Source organism: Micromys minutus, assembly GCF_963924665.1.
Source record: "Micromys minutus genome assembly, chromosome: 12".
Lineage (NCBI taxonomy): Eukaryota > Metazoa > Chordata > Mammalia > Rodentia > Muridae > Micromys > Micromys minutus.
The window spans coordinates 32341487-32357482 of NC_137981.1; the positions used below are offsets into that span (position 1 = coordinate 32341487).

Genomic DNA, 15996 nt, shown 5'->3' on the forward strand with positions numbered 1-15996 from the left:
TCACCAATTGTTGGATACCACCAAGTGAGTAGCATGCTACTCTTGCAGCAGCTCTTAGGGTTATCATTTCATGTTGATCACTGTTGTGGTTCATAGGCGTCATAGTGGCTTCCCTGATCTGAGCAATAATGATACCACTAAACATGCTAACATGGAAGGGGACAGCTCAGGGGGCCTCAACTAGGCAAGAAACCATAGGCAAATAAGTAGTACTGAAAGCAGAAATAATCTTGCCTAGAGAAGAGATTCAGTTTGGTGATCCAGTATCTAAGTGGTCAGCTCTGAAATCATATACATGTAACATACAGATGGAACATGTATTTATATAGTAATGAATACACACACACCACCATGACCAATTAAAGAAAAAGGCCATACATTAGAGAGAGAAAGCAAAGGGGAATATAGATGGTTTTGGAGGGAGGAAGGGTAGGGTGAAATGATGTAAATATTTTACAAACTAAAACATTATACGAAAAATAAAAACAAGTCTTAATCCATCTGTTGAGCAGTGTGGGGTGTGGTGGCTCATGCATTTAATTTCAGCATTTGGGAGGCAGAGGCAGGTGGATCTCAATGAACTTGAGTCCAGCTAGAGCTATGTGGTGAGTCGTCTCAACAGCACAGCAATTAAATCTACTAGATGTAAGTTCTGTTTGAGGGACAAACCTGTGCATGTACAGTGGTCCACTGGAGTTTCAGAGTGTCTAGTGTCTGCTTCTTGGAGTTTTCCCACACCTGGTTCATTGCCACTTGAAAAATTTGTATGTGACCATGGGCATGTAAGCATCTAGAATCAATATGTAAATCAAGCATTTACTTGAAATAAATAATAAAGTTAACTTAAAATAAATGATATATACATATAAATAATTTTGATATTTATTGGGTGAGAACAAACTTATAAATAATAACATGGCTATGATTGTTTTTTATGTATTATGTCTGAATATTTTTATAATGTAATACTTACAAAAATCTTCTGGGTTTTACAGAATGGGTCAATATTTTGATTTTATAATCATCAGTAGAATATTACTTATAAATATATAGGACAAAATGGCAGAAATATGTTAAGGCTATTTTAGAAATCATTGAGAACGTTTTGTTCTAATCCAAAGGCAAAGTAACATTTTTGTGAAGTTGAAATCAGCAATACAAACAAGTTTAAAATCAAACTTTCTAACCTAATATAATCCAGAGATACACAAATTTGACACTTCCATGTTAAAAAATGCCATTAGTAAAATACTAATTAAAAGTCTTTGTTTTCTGTAGTTAAACAATGTGTTTTTCTGAGAGCGAGCTATTTGTATGTGCAACTCCCGCACAGGTCTTGAACTAAAGCCAAGGTTGTCTGGCAGTGTAATAGCTTTGATGGTGCACTGACATGTCATTACAAAGAGCCAGGGCTGCCATAAAGTCATGTGACCTGCTGCCAGAAACAGTCCAGATGCATACATAGTTCTTTCTAAATTAATTTAGTTTTGGTTGTTGCATTTTCAGAAAGCTTTTAACGTTGCCATGGGGATCACAACTCATAGTTTAAGGAGTGCTCTAAAGCAGAGAACCTCTTGGCAGATGGGTGGTTCCAGAGGTTGAGTCCCCTGGCTTCAGACAGAGATTGGAGGCATGGGAGGTGATTATAGTCAGTCTCTAGACATCTGGGACAGATCACTTCACCCTGCATGATCACTGCCTGAGCGGAGCCTTGGAACTGAACCCTGGTTTGCCTGAACTTCTTTTTCTGAAGGCGGGGCCTCCTCTCTGACTGCCACTGCCATTTGTGTTACCCTGGGGCTGTGGGTTGACTTCAGCCTTGCTAGTTTTGTTTTTCCAGTGCTTGTTCTCAGGCCATTCAGGGTAGGTAACTCAGCTTCAGATAATGGATTTTCTCAAGGTGGCACAGGCCAAACAGCCCAGGAGACACAGCCAGGGACACAGTTGGGCAACCTTGTAGTGACCCAAACCCTGGAATTGGGGTTTGTGAGAGCTGTAGGTCTGTTCTTTAGGGCGGATTATCAGTCTTTTCCCTCACCAGGGCTCTCTGGCTTACTTTTGCATGCCTTACTTAACCTCCTCCAACCCCCCCACCCCTGCCACTTCCCCTTTTCTTTGAGTCTCATCATTTCTGTTCCTTAGCTCCTTTCAGCTCCTTCCCTCCCTCTCTCCCTCCCTTTCTCCCTCCCTCCCTCCCTCCCTCTCTCCCTTCCCCCCCCCTCTCCATAATTTTCAGCGCTCTTTTCTTAATTGTGGTAGTGTTTGTTTTTATTAGACTGGCTCTCTTCATTCACCAAGTCACACAAATGGCTTCATCTGCAGTTTTAGCCTGAAGTTTGTTTGCTACTCTTCTGTGTATGAAGGAAGCTTTGGGGTTGAGTTTTCATGTTAGGAAACTGCCTGCTAATTCCATCTTCCTGAGTGTTGATAAGAGTGGATGCTGTGTTCTATCAAATGACTTTTCTGCATAAACTGAGATGACTGTGAGGTTCTCCCTATTAATGCATAGCACTGGTTGACATATGTCTTCTAAGGTGGCATGTGACATTGATTAATTTTCTTATGTGGCACTTCTTGTGATAGGTAAATTGCACTTTTTAAGCAGTATCAGTTACTTTTCTAGCTTGGGTGAGTTCTGCATTTGACCTTCATGTCACTTTTGGAGAGGTTAAAATACACAGTAATCTGATTACGTTCTGGTCTGATCCCTCTGGAGCCAGGCACCAAGCAAGGTTCCATTCTAGGAATGCAGGTTGGTGCTGTTCAGATTGCTGCTGTTCTGGAGAGTAGGCAGGCCAAGGGTGAGTGATAGCACAAATTTTCTTAATGTTTTTAAATGCCCTCTCCCTCCCTTTTTCCTTTCCTGTATATAATAAAATCTAGGTTCTGCATCAAAGGGAACATGAGGTGTTTTTCTTCCCATTATTTTCTCTTGTTCTCTAGTTACCCCTCTACTTTGACTACTCCCCCCCCCCCATGTTTGGGTTTTGTTAAGCTTCAATTCTTTTTGGTATTTGGATATTTACAAAGCCTTTCAGCATTGAAAAGTTTATAAAGAAGCAGTGTATCATTATAGTTCTGGCTTCAAGGAAATTCAGTCTGTACAAGTACAGATGAAGAGCTATGAGTGGGCATTGCTGTGCCATGGAACACACAAGAGAGGAGATAGTATCTCACAGGCCTGCCTCTCTGGGCTGTAGTAGAAAGCACTTTCTATTTTATTTTGGAAGCCATTAGATTAAAAACAAACAAAAAATGAGCAATTAATACAAATAATATGTTCCAATTAAGTGGAGACCAAAGATAGCATGGTCTATTTTGAAACGAACATGCATTAATACAACTTATTATTTCTTAATTAAAAGGCTGTTATTTTTAAATTATATGTAGAATCAATAAATAAGATGTTGGTCCATAATATATATATATATATATATATATATATATATATTTTTTTTTTTTTTAATTTGCTTTTCAACAAAATTTTAATAAATAGTACTAAGCCTTGTTCCATGAACTTTTATTTTTTTTTATTTTTTTTACTTTTCACATTAAAACCATAACAGGGCTGGAGCAATGGTTCAGTGTTCACAGCATGTGTTTCATTTGCAAAGCACTCAGAACTGATTCTCAGCATTCACATGGTAGTTTACAGGCATCCCTAGTTCCAGGGATTGGACGCCCTCTCTGGCCCCTGTGGGCATCCAGCATGCACAAAGTGCACATGTATATGTGCAGGCAAAACACTCTATCATATTTAAATAAAACTAATCTAAAATATTAAAAAGATAGAATTTTAATCCTGTAAATTACTGGCGAAAAGGTCATTATTTGAAGTTTGAAGTGACTCTAAATTTTGTATTAGCTATGTATGTCATTTCCAGACATAAATACTAAAAAATTAAACCAGAATCCCTTTGTTGCTATATTTCCTAGTGATATATTAAAAGTATCTCCCTCCATTTCTTTATCCAATAAGTTATAATGCTAAAAAAGTTTTGTGAATAACTGTTCTTTCCTGATAGGGTCTCCTGTCCTTTTCTTCCTGGTGTTAAGGGATGTAAATTTTGGATGGATTTGTAAAATATCAACAGAATGTAATTAAGTGTATGGATTGCTAGACAAAGTCAGTTTTCTGTTGAAATTTTAAACAGATGAAGTCATTTATAGATAGCATAATATTCTTTAAAATGTTATTTGGGAATAAATGAAATGAGATGTCATTTTTAGCAAATTATTGATGTAGTTAATTTTGGAAGCGTGCTTAGAAATGAGTGAAGGATACTAACATGAAAGTTATATTCTCTTGATCGTATTGAGTCCTTGTTTGTGCATATTACCTCTGTGATCTTTGGAAAGATAATTTAACTTTTTAACCATCACTTTTCTTATTTATATATGAATCTATTAGTATCTATATGTAGACTTTTCATTTTCCTCTTGTGGTTAGGTTTCATTGTATTACTTACTTAGTCTGGCATTGAGCTATCATGTTGTTCAGGCTGGTATCAAATTCAGACTCCTGAGTGCTGGATTGCAGATAAGGGCTACGGTTTCAGAATTAAACCTTTTTAAAGTGTTTATAGCTTAGTAGCTTTAGTGAATTCATGGTGTACAATCATATTTTTTTTCCACAATTTTTAAAAGAAACTATTAATGAGCCACTCGGCTGCTTTCGTTCCTTGTAATCATTGATGTACTTTTGTTATATGCATTTACACATTTGGCGTGCTTTGGGTAAATGAACCCTGGTACAATAGAATGGTGTTTGGAGACATATGGTGATCCCTGCAGCTGGTTCTTCCACTCTTTTACTGTCTGCTGGGCACTGAACCCAGGGCCTTGTGTCCGCTCCTCACTGCCTTCTCCTCTTCCTCTGAGACAGGGTCTCTGTCCTTGCAGGTCCTAACACATGCTGAGTTGCAGGCATGTGCTTCCACTCTCACCCCAACTGCCTTCTGTGCACTGTGTTCTGTAGGCTCATCATATGAAGGCATGCATGTGTCAGTACTTAATTCTTTCGTGTTGTCAAATAGTAACCTGCTGTGATGCTGCATTCCTTGTGTAGCCAGTTGATGGACATTTTCAATTGTTTCTGGTTTTTATTTTTTATGAACAATGCTATTATGGGTATTTTGTGAAGACTTGTGTTTTCCATTATTCTGGATAAATATCAAGGAAATCGTGGAACTGTTGGGTTTTATTCTATGTTTAACACGTTGAGGACATAACACAATCTGTTTTATGAGGTGGTTCTACCATATGTTAAGTTCTATTTTAAGCTATCCTGTTTTGAGTTTTTATTTTCATATATATTGAATATTAGCTGAAATGAGTGGTTTCAGTTGATGGGGGAATGTCAACTTGAAGTAGTTTGCAAAGTGACAGACAGTACTTTTTAAAAAGTCTTGAAATTATTACTTCTAATCATTTGCTTTTCATTTTCTTTTCAGTTTTACCTCCAAGACACTAAAAGTAGCAATGGTACCTTTATAAATAGCCAGAGACTGAGTCGAGGCTCTGAAGAAAGTCCACCGTGCGAAATTCTTTCTGGTGACATTATCCAGTTTGGGGTGGATGTGACAGAGAATACACGGAAAGGTATGGATGTGATCAGTTTTTTCCTTCACTTATCTTTATAAGCTTTAAAATTCTTTGTAGTGTTACAAGACATTACATTTTGTAAAAGCTATTTAAGGACATGTGAAGCAAAACATTTTAAAGTTGCCCACTTTTTGCTTTGTGTTTTAATTTAAAAATTACAAATTGTGTATTAGTGTGCTTCTACTCTCAGCCCAGCTGTCTTCGCATTGTGTTCTGTAGGCCCATTAGAATGGGTATTCTTCGTCATGTTATAAGATCATAGGGAGCGCTTGACATCATACCCAGCTAAGACGAATTCACTGCATAGGATGCTGTTTATTACCAATAGCAAGACTTACTGAGATTTTATGAGCAGGCTGGACACAGTTTGTTTGGTTGTCCTAATGACATAATGGAATTCAGTCATAGGAGCAGAAGGGAAATTAGCTAGTGGGCCATAGGATGGGTAATGGGCAAATATGCTCTAAGTGAGGCCGTTGATATACTTGTGCTCACACATATGTATATGTATAAAAAAAGATATAGTGAAACTTATTATTTTGTAGCCTAACTAAGAAATTATAAAAATAATGCAATGATTGACAAATGTTTTATCCTAAAAATAAATACTTGTGGCTTTAAGGTCCTCATTGTCCTTTTTTCTTCTCTTTAAAAAAAAAAATTATAAAATATTATAGCTCACAAATTTTGTTACATAATTTTTTCCTATCTTTAGCATGCTGTTAAAATGTTAGCATGTTCTTGCTCACGGTCAGGTTGGTGACAGAAAACCTATGCATTATTTTTCTCAAACCAGTACTCCATAAAAAAACATGTGGGGGTAAAATGCTCTCCTGTGCTCTTTTTTTGTGTGGAAAATTCAATTTTGCAGAAAGTGTTCGAAGTTTATATGTCACCGGCCTCATGAATGGATCATAACACATGGCTATCTGCAGTACTGAAGAAACCCGCAAATGACCAAAGAGAGCAAGATCAGTGCTTGATACAGATTAATTACGATTTGTCTCTTTAGGCTAAATGCAGCATAAGGTTTCCTATGATACAGTCCCTGAAACTGGAAATTCTCTAGCTAAATAATTGCTCTTTAAAATTCTTTTACAATTCTGAAGCTTCTTGGCTTTAACTATTTCACTGTCTGCTCTCTGATTATGAACTCTGTTTGTATAAAGCCTTCCCTAGTCCATGCTCAATACAAATTCCTATGTTGTTTTTCAGTTCTTAACAGCAGCTGTGGTTCCTCCTTTTTATATGCATGTCTGGTTTGTTTCCTTGTTGAGATCTTAAAGACTGGGATGCGGACATATTCACCTTTGTTTTTAACATTATTCCCAGCAGTACTGCTGTGTAACCAGCAAGTTCTCAGTGAATATTTATTAAGCAAGTAGGTAAACCCACAGAACCACATCTCATGGGGGAAAAATAAGGCAGCAGTAATTATTTGTGGTATGCCAAGAGAAATAAAGTAGGGGAATCTGCATATGGAGAAAAAGATTTAAAAACTACATAGAGTCAAGACTTGTTGGAGAAACAGTAGATTCTGAGTCAAGGTCAATGAATATATACATTGAGCCTGCAAGATTTTTGTCTTATCAGTAGAGGTATTTGTCTAAGATTACTGGCCTCCCATTAAAAGGACTTCTGGGACGTATAAGTGAGTCTCCACTGTGAAAGACAGGCATTTTGAACATCAAATTATACCAGCATTAGATTGAAGTATTTAATAGATTTAAGTTGATGGGCTTACAATAAAACTTAAAAGGGAAAAATGGATTTTATTACCTTCGGAGAACTTAGATGAAATATGCTTGTCATTGTGAAAACCAGGGGATAAAGAATAAAAACACTCCTAGCTCCTGTCCTGTAAGAAGAATGGTTTGGTTGGTTGGATGGTAATTGATAGAAGGTTTGCCAGGTATGGGTGAGATTCTAATTTATCTCCCAGTAGTTGGGAAACAACAACAAGAAGCCTCAGTTATACTTCAGTATATGAAGTAGTTGAAGAGGCTGGAGAGATGGCTGAGTGGTTAAGGGTGTGTGCTGCTCTTAAAGAGGACCAGAGTTTAGTTCCCAGTGCCCACAAAAGCATTCAAATTCAAAAGTATGTGTGTCCAGCTCCAGGATGTATGACACATAGATTCCTCAGGTATCTGCACGTGTGTATCCACACACAGAGACACCTATGCTCATAATTCAGACAGGAATCTTTTAAAAAGTAGTTGAAGGTTGAAAGCTTTGTGATGACTAAACTGCAGGTTTCAAGAGAAGACAGAATGATAGAATATTCATTTAATTTTAGAACAAAAGCACCATTGAATCACCTTTTTTCTCTGCACTTCTAAATCTTAAAGCCTAAGAACCAAAAGCCTTATAAAATAAAACTTAAAGGTAGAAAAATCGCAACAATTATTTTATTTTAAATGGTAAAAATTAATTAATGCAAGTTATTTCAGTCTGGAAATGCAAATCCCTGATTCAGATCTTCTTTTTAAAAATGTTTCTGGGTTTTTAAGGACTCCATTGTTGTTCATCCTGCTGTTCCCAATCTTCCTGAGGTCCTTCAGACAACCCTAAGTATAGAATGTCACTGGCTTCCCTACTCCACACAGGATTTGAGCCAGAGCCAGATAGAATAGACCTCTTTCCCATTCCATTCCCAGTTCAGCCAATCAAACTGAACATGGTCCCCTATGTGGCATATGTTTGAAGAGACAAAAAGAGCCTGAATGCAAACCACAAAGTAAATAGATCTGGAAACCAAAATAAATGGTCAGTGCAGATAACAGGAAAGAAACACAGTGGCAGTCAGCTCATGGTGTTACTTTGATTTTAGTAGTCTCTGTCCAGGGAGTCACTGTGAATGGTTCTTCCACACCTGTTCTGTTGTCTCCATTTGGACACACCTGTTTTTCCTATTTAACACGGATGAGATTTGTATGTGGTTTGGAATATCTGTAAATTTAATGTGGCAGTGTTCTGATTCTCCTTTCTGAACAAACTATGTAAATTACACACACACACACACACACACACACACACACACACACACACCTTACTATTTAGTCCTTCAGTATGAAATACAGAATCATTTTTGAGAACAAAATATTCTATAGACTTCTTTAGCACACTATTATTCTAAGTATTTCCCTCACAGTATCAGATTTTCTATAAGTGTTTTGGAAAGAGGAGCACGGGGTAGAGCTGATGGTCAGATACACTTGGAAAATGTATCTTCATGCTGTACAAGTACTCTTAAATTTTTTGGTTTTGTCCTGGGAATTGAAGCTAGGGCTTTGCATATTTGCAAGGCAATTGCTCTACCACTGAGCAATAAATATTCTCAGCTTTTTCTTTTTGTCCCCCTACCCGAAGAAAGCGTAGAAGTAATATGCATAAAACATTTTAAACTTTTGCTTATAAGACTGAGTTTTGGCAGATTTATACAGTCACTGTAAGCACTATAGTATACAATGTGTTTTTTTGTCTGCCTGAATCAGCTTTAAGTCAATTTAATAAACGACATTTGTTGAACCAATCAGTGATATGGTATTTTAAGAACAGAGAAATCAAAACTATCAGTCTTTGCATTGGAAGACATTTTTTTTTTCTATAAAAGGCACTTTGTCTATACAGTTGGCTGTAAGTGGGAGGTTTGTCTCTCTCTCAAAACCTTCAGTAGGAAAAGGGGTGAGAAACACTATTATGCATTATATACAGAGAGAACTGTTGTGACTTTACCAAAGGTATTGGAGATGGAAAGAACAACAACTGTATGAACGTTGCCCTGCAGTGGGCCTCTTGCATGTCAGAGCAACCAACCGTATAAAGGGAGAATCGGAGAGGCACTCTCAAGTGTCAGCAGCCTTGATTTTCTTGCCCGTAACATGGGAGAAGTATGTAACATGTTCTAAACTTTCAAGTTTCATGAGTTGTGGTTGGGAGACAGTTGGAGACAGAGGAATTAAGCAAAGGACTACTTCTTAAAAGGCAGTAGCCTAGGTGTGATGCCAGCAAACTGGGACAAAGATGTTTCATCTTCTCTCTTACTATTTCTATACACTGGGCAGTTTACTTTTCATTGCTATTAAGGAATTGAAAGTTTTTCAAAGGTAGTAAGTACATACTGTCATTAAAGCACACATTTACTTTTCTAGGAATTATTACTTTATGAATGAAATACAAATTTAGATATTGCATATTCTTAAACAGTCATTTTATTTGTTTTAACCAGTTACCCACGGGTGTATTGTTTCCACAATAAAACTTTTTCTACCAGATGGTATGGAAGCCCGACTCCGTTCAGAGTAAGTATGATTTAGTGCTGCGAAGTTTTGGATTAATTAATTTGGTTGGTAATATTTGGAGTGTTGACATACTGTTAATACTACAAGATTAATATATTTACAAATTAATATAGTACATTTTGACATATACTTCAGTTTTAATGACTTCTTATATTATTTGAAAATTTAGTAAATAATAATGTATCAGAGGTAAAGGTTGTTTTGTTTCCAAATTTAATTTTACAATGTATATTTGAATGGATAATTAGCTGCTTTTTGTAATATTTAGGATAGGTTAGTTACTGTGTTCCTTTTGATATACATTTAATATAGAAAATTTTACACTGTGATTGCTTGTGGAGTTAATGTAGGTGTTATTATGTTCCAGAACTCGAAGATGTCAATATAGTTAGTAGTTTTTAATGGGAGTTAAAAAAATAATCTGCCCCCAAAGTTGTATTTTATATTTTATGTGAAGCAATATTGAGTGCTACCATGAAATCTAGAGTGTAAAGTGTAAACATAAGTATGTCTTTGCTGTTTACAGATTGTCACTGTGAGGTATGGGAGTGGCTGGGAAGTGTTTGAATATTAGTGCTCATTTCTTTAATTTTAGAGAGGCCTTTACTATGCTAGATGCTTGTTTCCTTCCTTGAGTTATAACAGTTTATATTTTATTAGTGGGTTGTATGAATTTGATGATGCCAAGATGTCTGGAGTGTAAGGGAAGCTGAGTAGTGAGAGGAGGAGGGAAAGCAGAGCCCCTTCCCTTCCTTGGAATTACTGCAGTAGTCACTCCTATCAATAGTCACTGTCACTGTAGGACCTACTGTAGTTCTCTTCCTTCTGTACTTTTATGGACAGTTGATACATGGCAGAGATTGTAAAATTTACTTTAGCTTATTAAAATGTAATTACAGTGTATTAAGTTGAAGTAAAGTTCAAGACTTTAATATAGCAAAGCCTAATTTATGGGTCAAGCTTTCAGTCACAGAATAATTAAATCAATCCAACAGCGATACACAGCCTAGACTGTTGTTTGCTGTTGATATGAGATTATTTTCGATAGACCTAAAAGCTTGTGTTAGGTTCCATCTAGTAAAATATGTGGGTCTTATCCTTGTGTGTGTGAATGTGGGTGTACATGTGTGAGTATACCTGGGTGCCATGGCTGGTGTGGCAGTTGGAGGACAACCTTGGTGTTACTGCTTGTCTTTTGTCTTCTTTAAGGCATGGTTTTGTTTCCTTTAATAGTTAACTTTTTTAACTGTTTTTCATTTAGTGACTATATGTGTGAATGTTTATGTGCATGTGTATTACCTACATGAGGAGGGTTAGGGCAATCTCAGGTGTTGATCTTTAGGGGCTGTGTGTTTTGATTTGAGACAGAATCTCATTGGAATAGGGCCAGTGAGCCCCACAGATCTACCTGTCTTCACCTTCCAAGTGCTGGGGTTCCAGGCATGCTATAACACCTGACTTTCTACAGTGGTTCTAGGGATGCTTGAGCAGTGGGGGCTTCACCTACTAAAGAGTCTCCCTATCCCTTGTTTAAAGGGCTATTAATGGCTGAATACATGCCAAGTCTACTGTGTAAATAGTGTATAGTGTTTTTAAGATTTTCAGCAGATAGTTCTGATCTTTTCTTAGTTTTTGTTATATTTATAATTTTCTACAACAAAATCATAAAAACAAATGTATTTGTGGAATATGTTAAGTGATTTTTTTTTTTAGTCTTTTGAGGTTTTTTTTGCTTAGTGTTTTTTTTGGGGGGGGGCGGTTAGCCGGATTTTATGAGGAGAAAGAATTTTTTTCTTATGTCACTAAGAAAGCCAGATTTTAAAAAGATCTTTTTGTTTCATTTAGGGTTTTTGTGTTAGCGTTCCTATATATATAAATATTGACCGACAGAAAAAAGGGATGTATACAAAAAATGCTTATCTCTGGGTGCTAGGATTGAATAATTCTAGTTTAGTTTTTTTTTTTTTGTACTTTCCACATATTCCATATTTAACATATTGCCTGTGCAGTCAAGAAAAATTAACTATGTTTAAGACATTCATTTGAGTTTTATAGAATGAAGAATAATGGCAGTCACAACTTTTTAAAAACCATCACTAGGCAATAAGTTCCTTAGGGCCTTGTGATAGAGTCTGTGGATATAGGGTGAATTGATCATAATTCCCAAGACACAGACATTATCAAATAAATATAGTAAAAGATTTACGCTCGCTCAGTGAAGTGTCTGTAAGATATCCTGGTGTGCAGAAAATGGGTACTGGTGCTTACCTTCCGCTGCGTGTGCCAGGCCAGGCCAGTTTCTCGAACTCACACATGCTTTACCAGTTGAGAACGGGAACTTTCTCAATCAGCCTTTCAGATGTTTGCCACTCCATTGCTTTCTAAGATGCGAAGTATAGGGGGTGCAGGTGACATCCTTGCTCTGCATCCCTCTCTACCTGCCTTCATGACACACACAGTACCTTACAGGGCTTTGTAAAATGGGGCCCTGGTTCATTAGCCGCAGTTTTCTCATGAGAGCAGAAGGTAGCGATTGGTTGGTTACTGTGGCATTGTTTTAAGCCACTTGTTTACATCAACACACTTAATACTTAAGAATTGTGGAGGCCACTTCATGGGTACAGAATGTAAGACCTGTCTTGAAGAGTTACTTAGCATTTTAGCTGGTAAGCAGAGTCCCCGATGCTTAATTGCTGCTGCTTTTCTGTCAAGAGCCCTGTATCAGAATTAGTATCCAACAGGAGCTAGTGTCAGTTAACGATCCTGTTGTGTCAGACACACATGCAAACTTTCATTTAGTCTGTGATGACTAGGAGAGAATGCTTGTCACTGTCTTGACAGCTAAAGTTGTTCTTCACTAGAGCACTTTGCAAATTATAACCTTGTTTTCCAACTGAAATTTACTTATTAAAGATTTCTATGTAGAAGTATTTTTTAAATTTATACGTTATAAATTAAAGATACATGACTTAAAAGATACTTTAATGTGTTGAAATACTTAAAAAAGGTAGTCATCATTGCACTCAGTAAGTAGTGGTTCTCAAAAGATGCTTAACACATTTTATAATTGAATTTTATTTTAAGAAGAATGATGAGTAAAAAACATTATAGATAAATTAGTTGGTTTTTTAAAAATGTCTTAAGATAATTGCCAATCTTTTAATTACACAAGAGCAGATGCATGAATTGTGTGACAAGATACCCTGGTGCTCTGGTACCATTTCCTCTGTTTTCAGGAAATGAGATAAAAATTGTAAATTTTACTTTGCAGTGTCATCCATGCTCCATTGCCGAGTCCTGTGGACAAAGTAAGTTGTGAATGGTTGTTTTCCAAACTCTGGCATGTTTATGTTTAATATGTCTTACCTAAAATCCCTACTTCTGTTTCTGCAATGAAGCAAGTGTGGCTGTGTAGTTAATATAGCTGTCACTGTCTGGAGAATTTGGAATAAATGTGTCTTTGGAAAAAGCTTTTGTAGCCCAAGTACTACTAAACGTGCCTGGTTTTGTGCCTAGCTAGAGGTAAGTGGTGTTGACTTGTTTATGAGTAGTTTGGCATTGAAACTATAGGTATCAATGCTAAATAACAATGTGATCAAAGAACAAAACCATACGTCTTTTTTAATTTGAAAGTATGTTTTATATTTGACGTTGTCCTGTATTTTCCTTTTTAGTGAAGCAATTCTGTATTCAATGCTCTTGAAGCCCTGCTGGGGCTAATTCTAGTATATTTGGGTTCTAAAGCAGTTAGGCTGATTTGTAGGTTTTGAACATTATTATTTTCTATTTTCTTGTTGAAATTTATATATAAAATAATAAAATTTTTTCATTGTCTTTGGTTATCGAACAAAATGGTAGGATCTTTTTTTTTTTTGTTTAGTGAGTGAAGAGAGATTTCATGTTGTCCAACACATGCTTCCAAGTAATATTTTGAAGATTTTTATTTTTAAGTGAATTGTGATATTTATTTATTTGTTTATTTATTTAATGTGAGCACACTGTAGCCATCTTCAGACAAATCAGAAGTGGGCATCAGATCTCATTACAGATGATTGTGAGCCACCATGTGGTTGCTGGGATTGAACTGAGTACCTTTGGAAGAGTGGTCAGTGCTATTAACCACTGAGCCATCTCTCCAGCCCGAATTATAATATATTAATAATGAAGTAATTAATGATGAATTTTGAAGGAAAAACATACGACTTGACTTGATTTGGAATTATCATTTCTGGGTTATGAACAGATTCAATACCTTTTTGCTATAAGTTTGTGATTTGACTTACAAAGTTTCATGATTGGCGCTTGCTTCATCATCTTGCTTTTAAAGCTGGTGTGAGCTGTGTAATGCTATTGTATATTCTGGACATATAGCAGACATATTTTTGAGGACTAATTTACACAGTAATTGAGAATTATGAGACTAGGTCAATTAAAATCTGCTATCTGCATATTAAGGAAAATTGATGTTTTATGGAATTGGTTTGTTTTTAATTCTTTAAGTGCATTTTATTTTTTGTGCATCCTCACTGTGCAAGTGGAGATGAGAACAGCTTGCAGGAGTTGGTTCTCTCTTTTACCATGTGGATATTGGGGATTGTTCTAGTTAGGGTTCCTATTGCTGTGATAAACACCAGGACCAAAAGCAACTTGGGGAGGAAAGGGTCTTTTTATTTGGTTTTACTTCCACACGCTGTTTGTTCATCATGAAAGGAGGTCAGGACAGGAGCTCAAACAAGGTAGGGACCTAGAGTAGCAGCTGATTCAGAGGGATGCTGCTTATTGGCATGCTACCTATAGGTTGCTTGGTTTGCTTTCTTATGCAACCCAGGACCACTAACCCAGGGATGGCACCAACCACAACTGGCCGAGTCCTTCCACATCAATCACTAATTAAGAAAATAATTAAGGTTCTTTCCTCTCAGATGCCTTAACCTGTTCATGTTGACATAAAAATTTCTAGCACAAGGGTCAAAGTGAAGTTTTCAGACTTGATAGCAGGCAGCTTTCCCCACCGAGCCGTCTTGTTGGCCCTAGATGGCCTTTTTAATATACCATTTTCTGTGATCAGTGACATTGTGTTTTATTTTTAGGTTGCTGCTAACACTCCAAGTATGTACTCTCAGGAACTATTCCAACTTTCTCAGTATCTACAGGTAAAAGTAAATCTTGAAAATTCCTAACCTTTAAGAGTAATGTAGATTTTATTTTGCCAGTATACAAATACAGAATAAAAAATATTAGCTGTAAACATGTACACAGGACATATCTTTTTAAGGAAGAATGAAGGTTTAAAAATAGATCTTATAAAGAAAAAGGAGTCAGGATTGCTGAGTCTAGAGAAGATAAACTTATGTGCAAGAGAACGTTTTTTTTCTTCTAGTACGAGGGGATTCAGAAATGATTTTTGAGTAAAATTAAATGTCCAAGTTTTAGCTGCAGGATGGGAGTGCACAGTGGTGTAACCTTGATTCTCTGTCGTCCTCCAGTAACACTTCCCTTCTGTTGGTTCATTTGGTCTGTAATAGTCTGACTGCTATGCAGAGAGTGTAGATATCTGGTTCTCGTTTTTCCATGTGGAGTAACTAAGGGACAGAGAAATTGAAGAATTTACACAGCATCACACATGCAGTGTGATTTGACCCTACTCTGAGTTTAGAGTAGTTTGACAGTTAGACTCCAGAACCCCATCTGAACTGTGTTTCAGGATCCAGAGCACAGAACAACTACAAGAGTACTTAATTCTTTATTTAAAGAGACACAATTATAAAAACAGAGAAGTGATTTTTTAGTTTTGTTTTATTTATCTGTGCAGGCTTTGAGTGGTGGGTTACAGTGTGGGTAGTTTGAAGGAAATTTGGTATGGAAGTTTAGGGATTGGAGCTTTTATCTTGATTTTGTTTTTTCCTGCTAGTTAGTGACCTTCAGTGAATAGTTTTGTTTTTGTAGGCTTTTATTTGTCTTCTCTTTAAAACCATGGAGTCAATACCAATGACCCTCTGTCCTTTTGTTAGTTGGGCAGTTAAGACATGTGCATCTATGTAAAAGTACAGAAATAACTAAAATATTAATTAGATCTTATTTTCCACCAAGC

General features: G+C 36.6%; 1 protein-coding gene across 28 annotated transcripts in view; it reads left to right on the forward strand.

Annotated features, from left to right (window-relative positions):
* SLMAP (sarcolemma associated protein) overlaps nt 1-15996 on the forward strand; it is a 110519-nt gene that overhangs the window by 41903 nt on the left and 52620 nt on the right. For 18 of the 28 annotated variants that reach the window (XM_080926513.1, XM_080926502.1, XM_080926503.1 and 15 more), the window contains exons 2-5: nt 5454-5601; nt 9833-9905; nt 13177-13213; nt 14996-15058. In XM_080926513.1, coding sequence (XP_080782639.1) covers nt 5454-5601; nt 9833-9905; nt 13177-13213; nt 14996-15058 — 321 coding nt within the window. Of the gene's footprint in view, nt 1-5453; nt 5602-9832; nt 9906-13176; nt 13214-14995; nt 15065-15996 lie in introns of all 28 variants that reach the window. The other 10 variants (XM_080926512.1, XM_080926491.1, XM_080926501.1 and 7 more) reach the window with 1 other exon arrangement.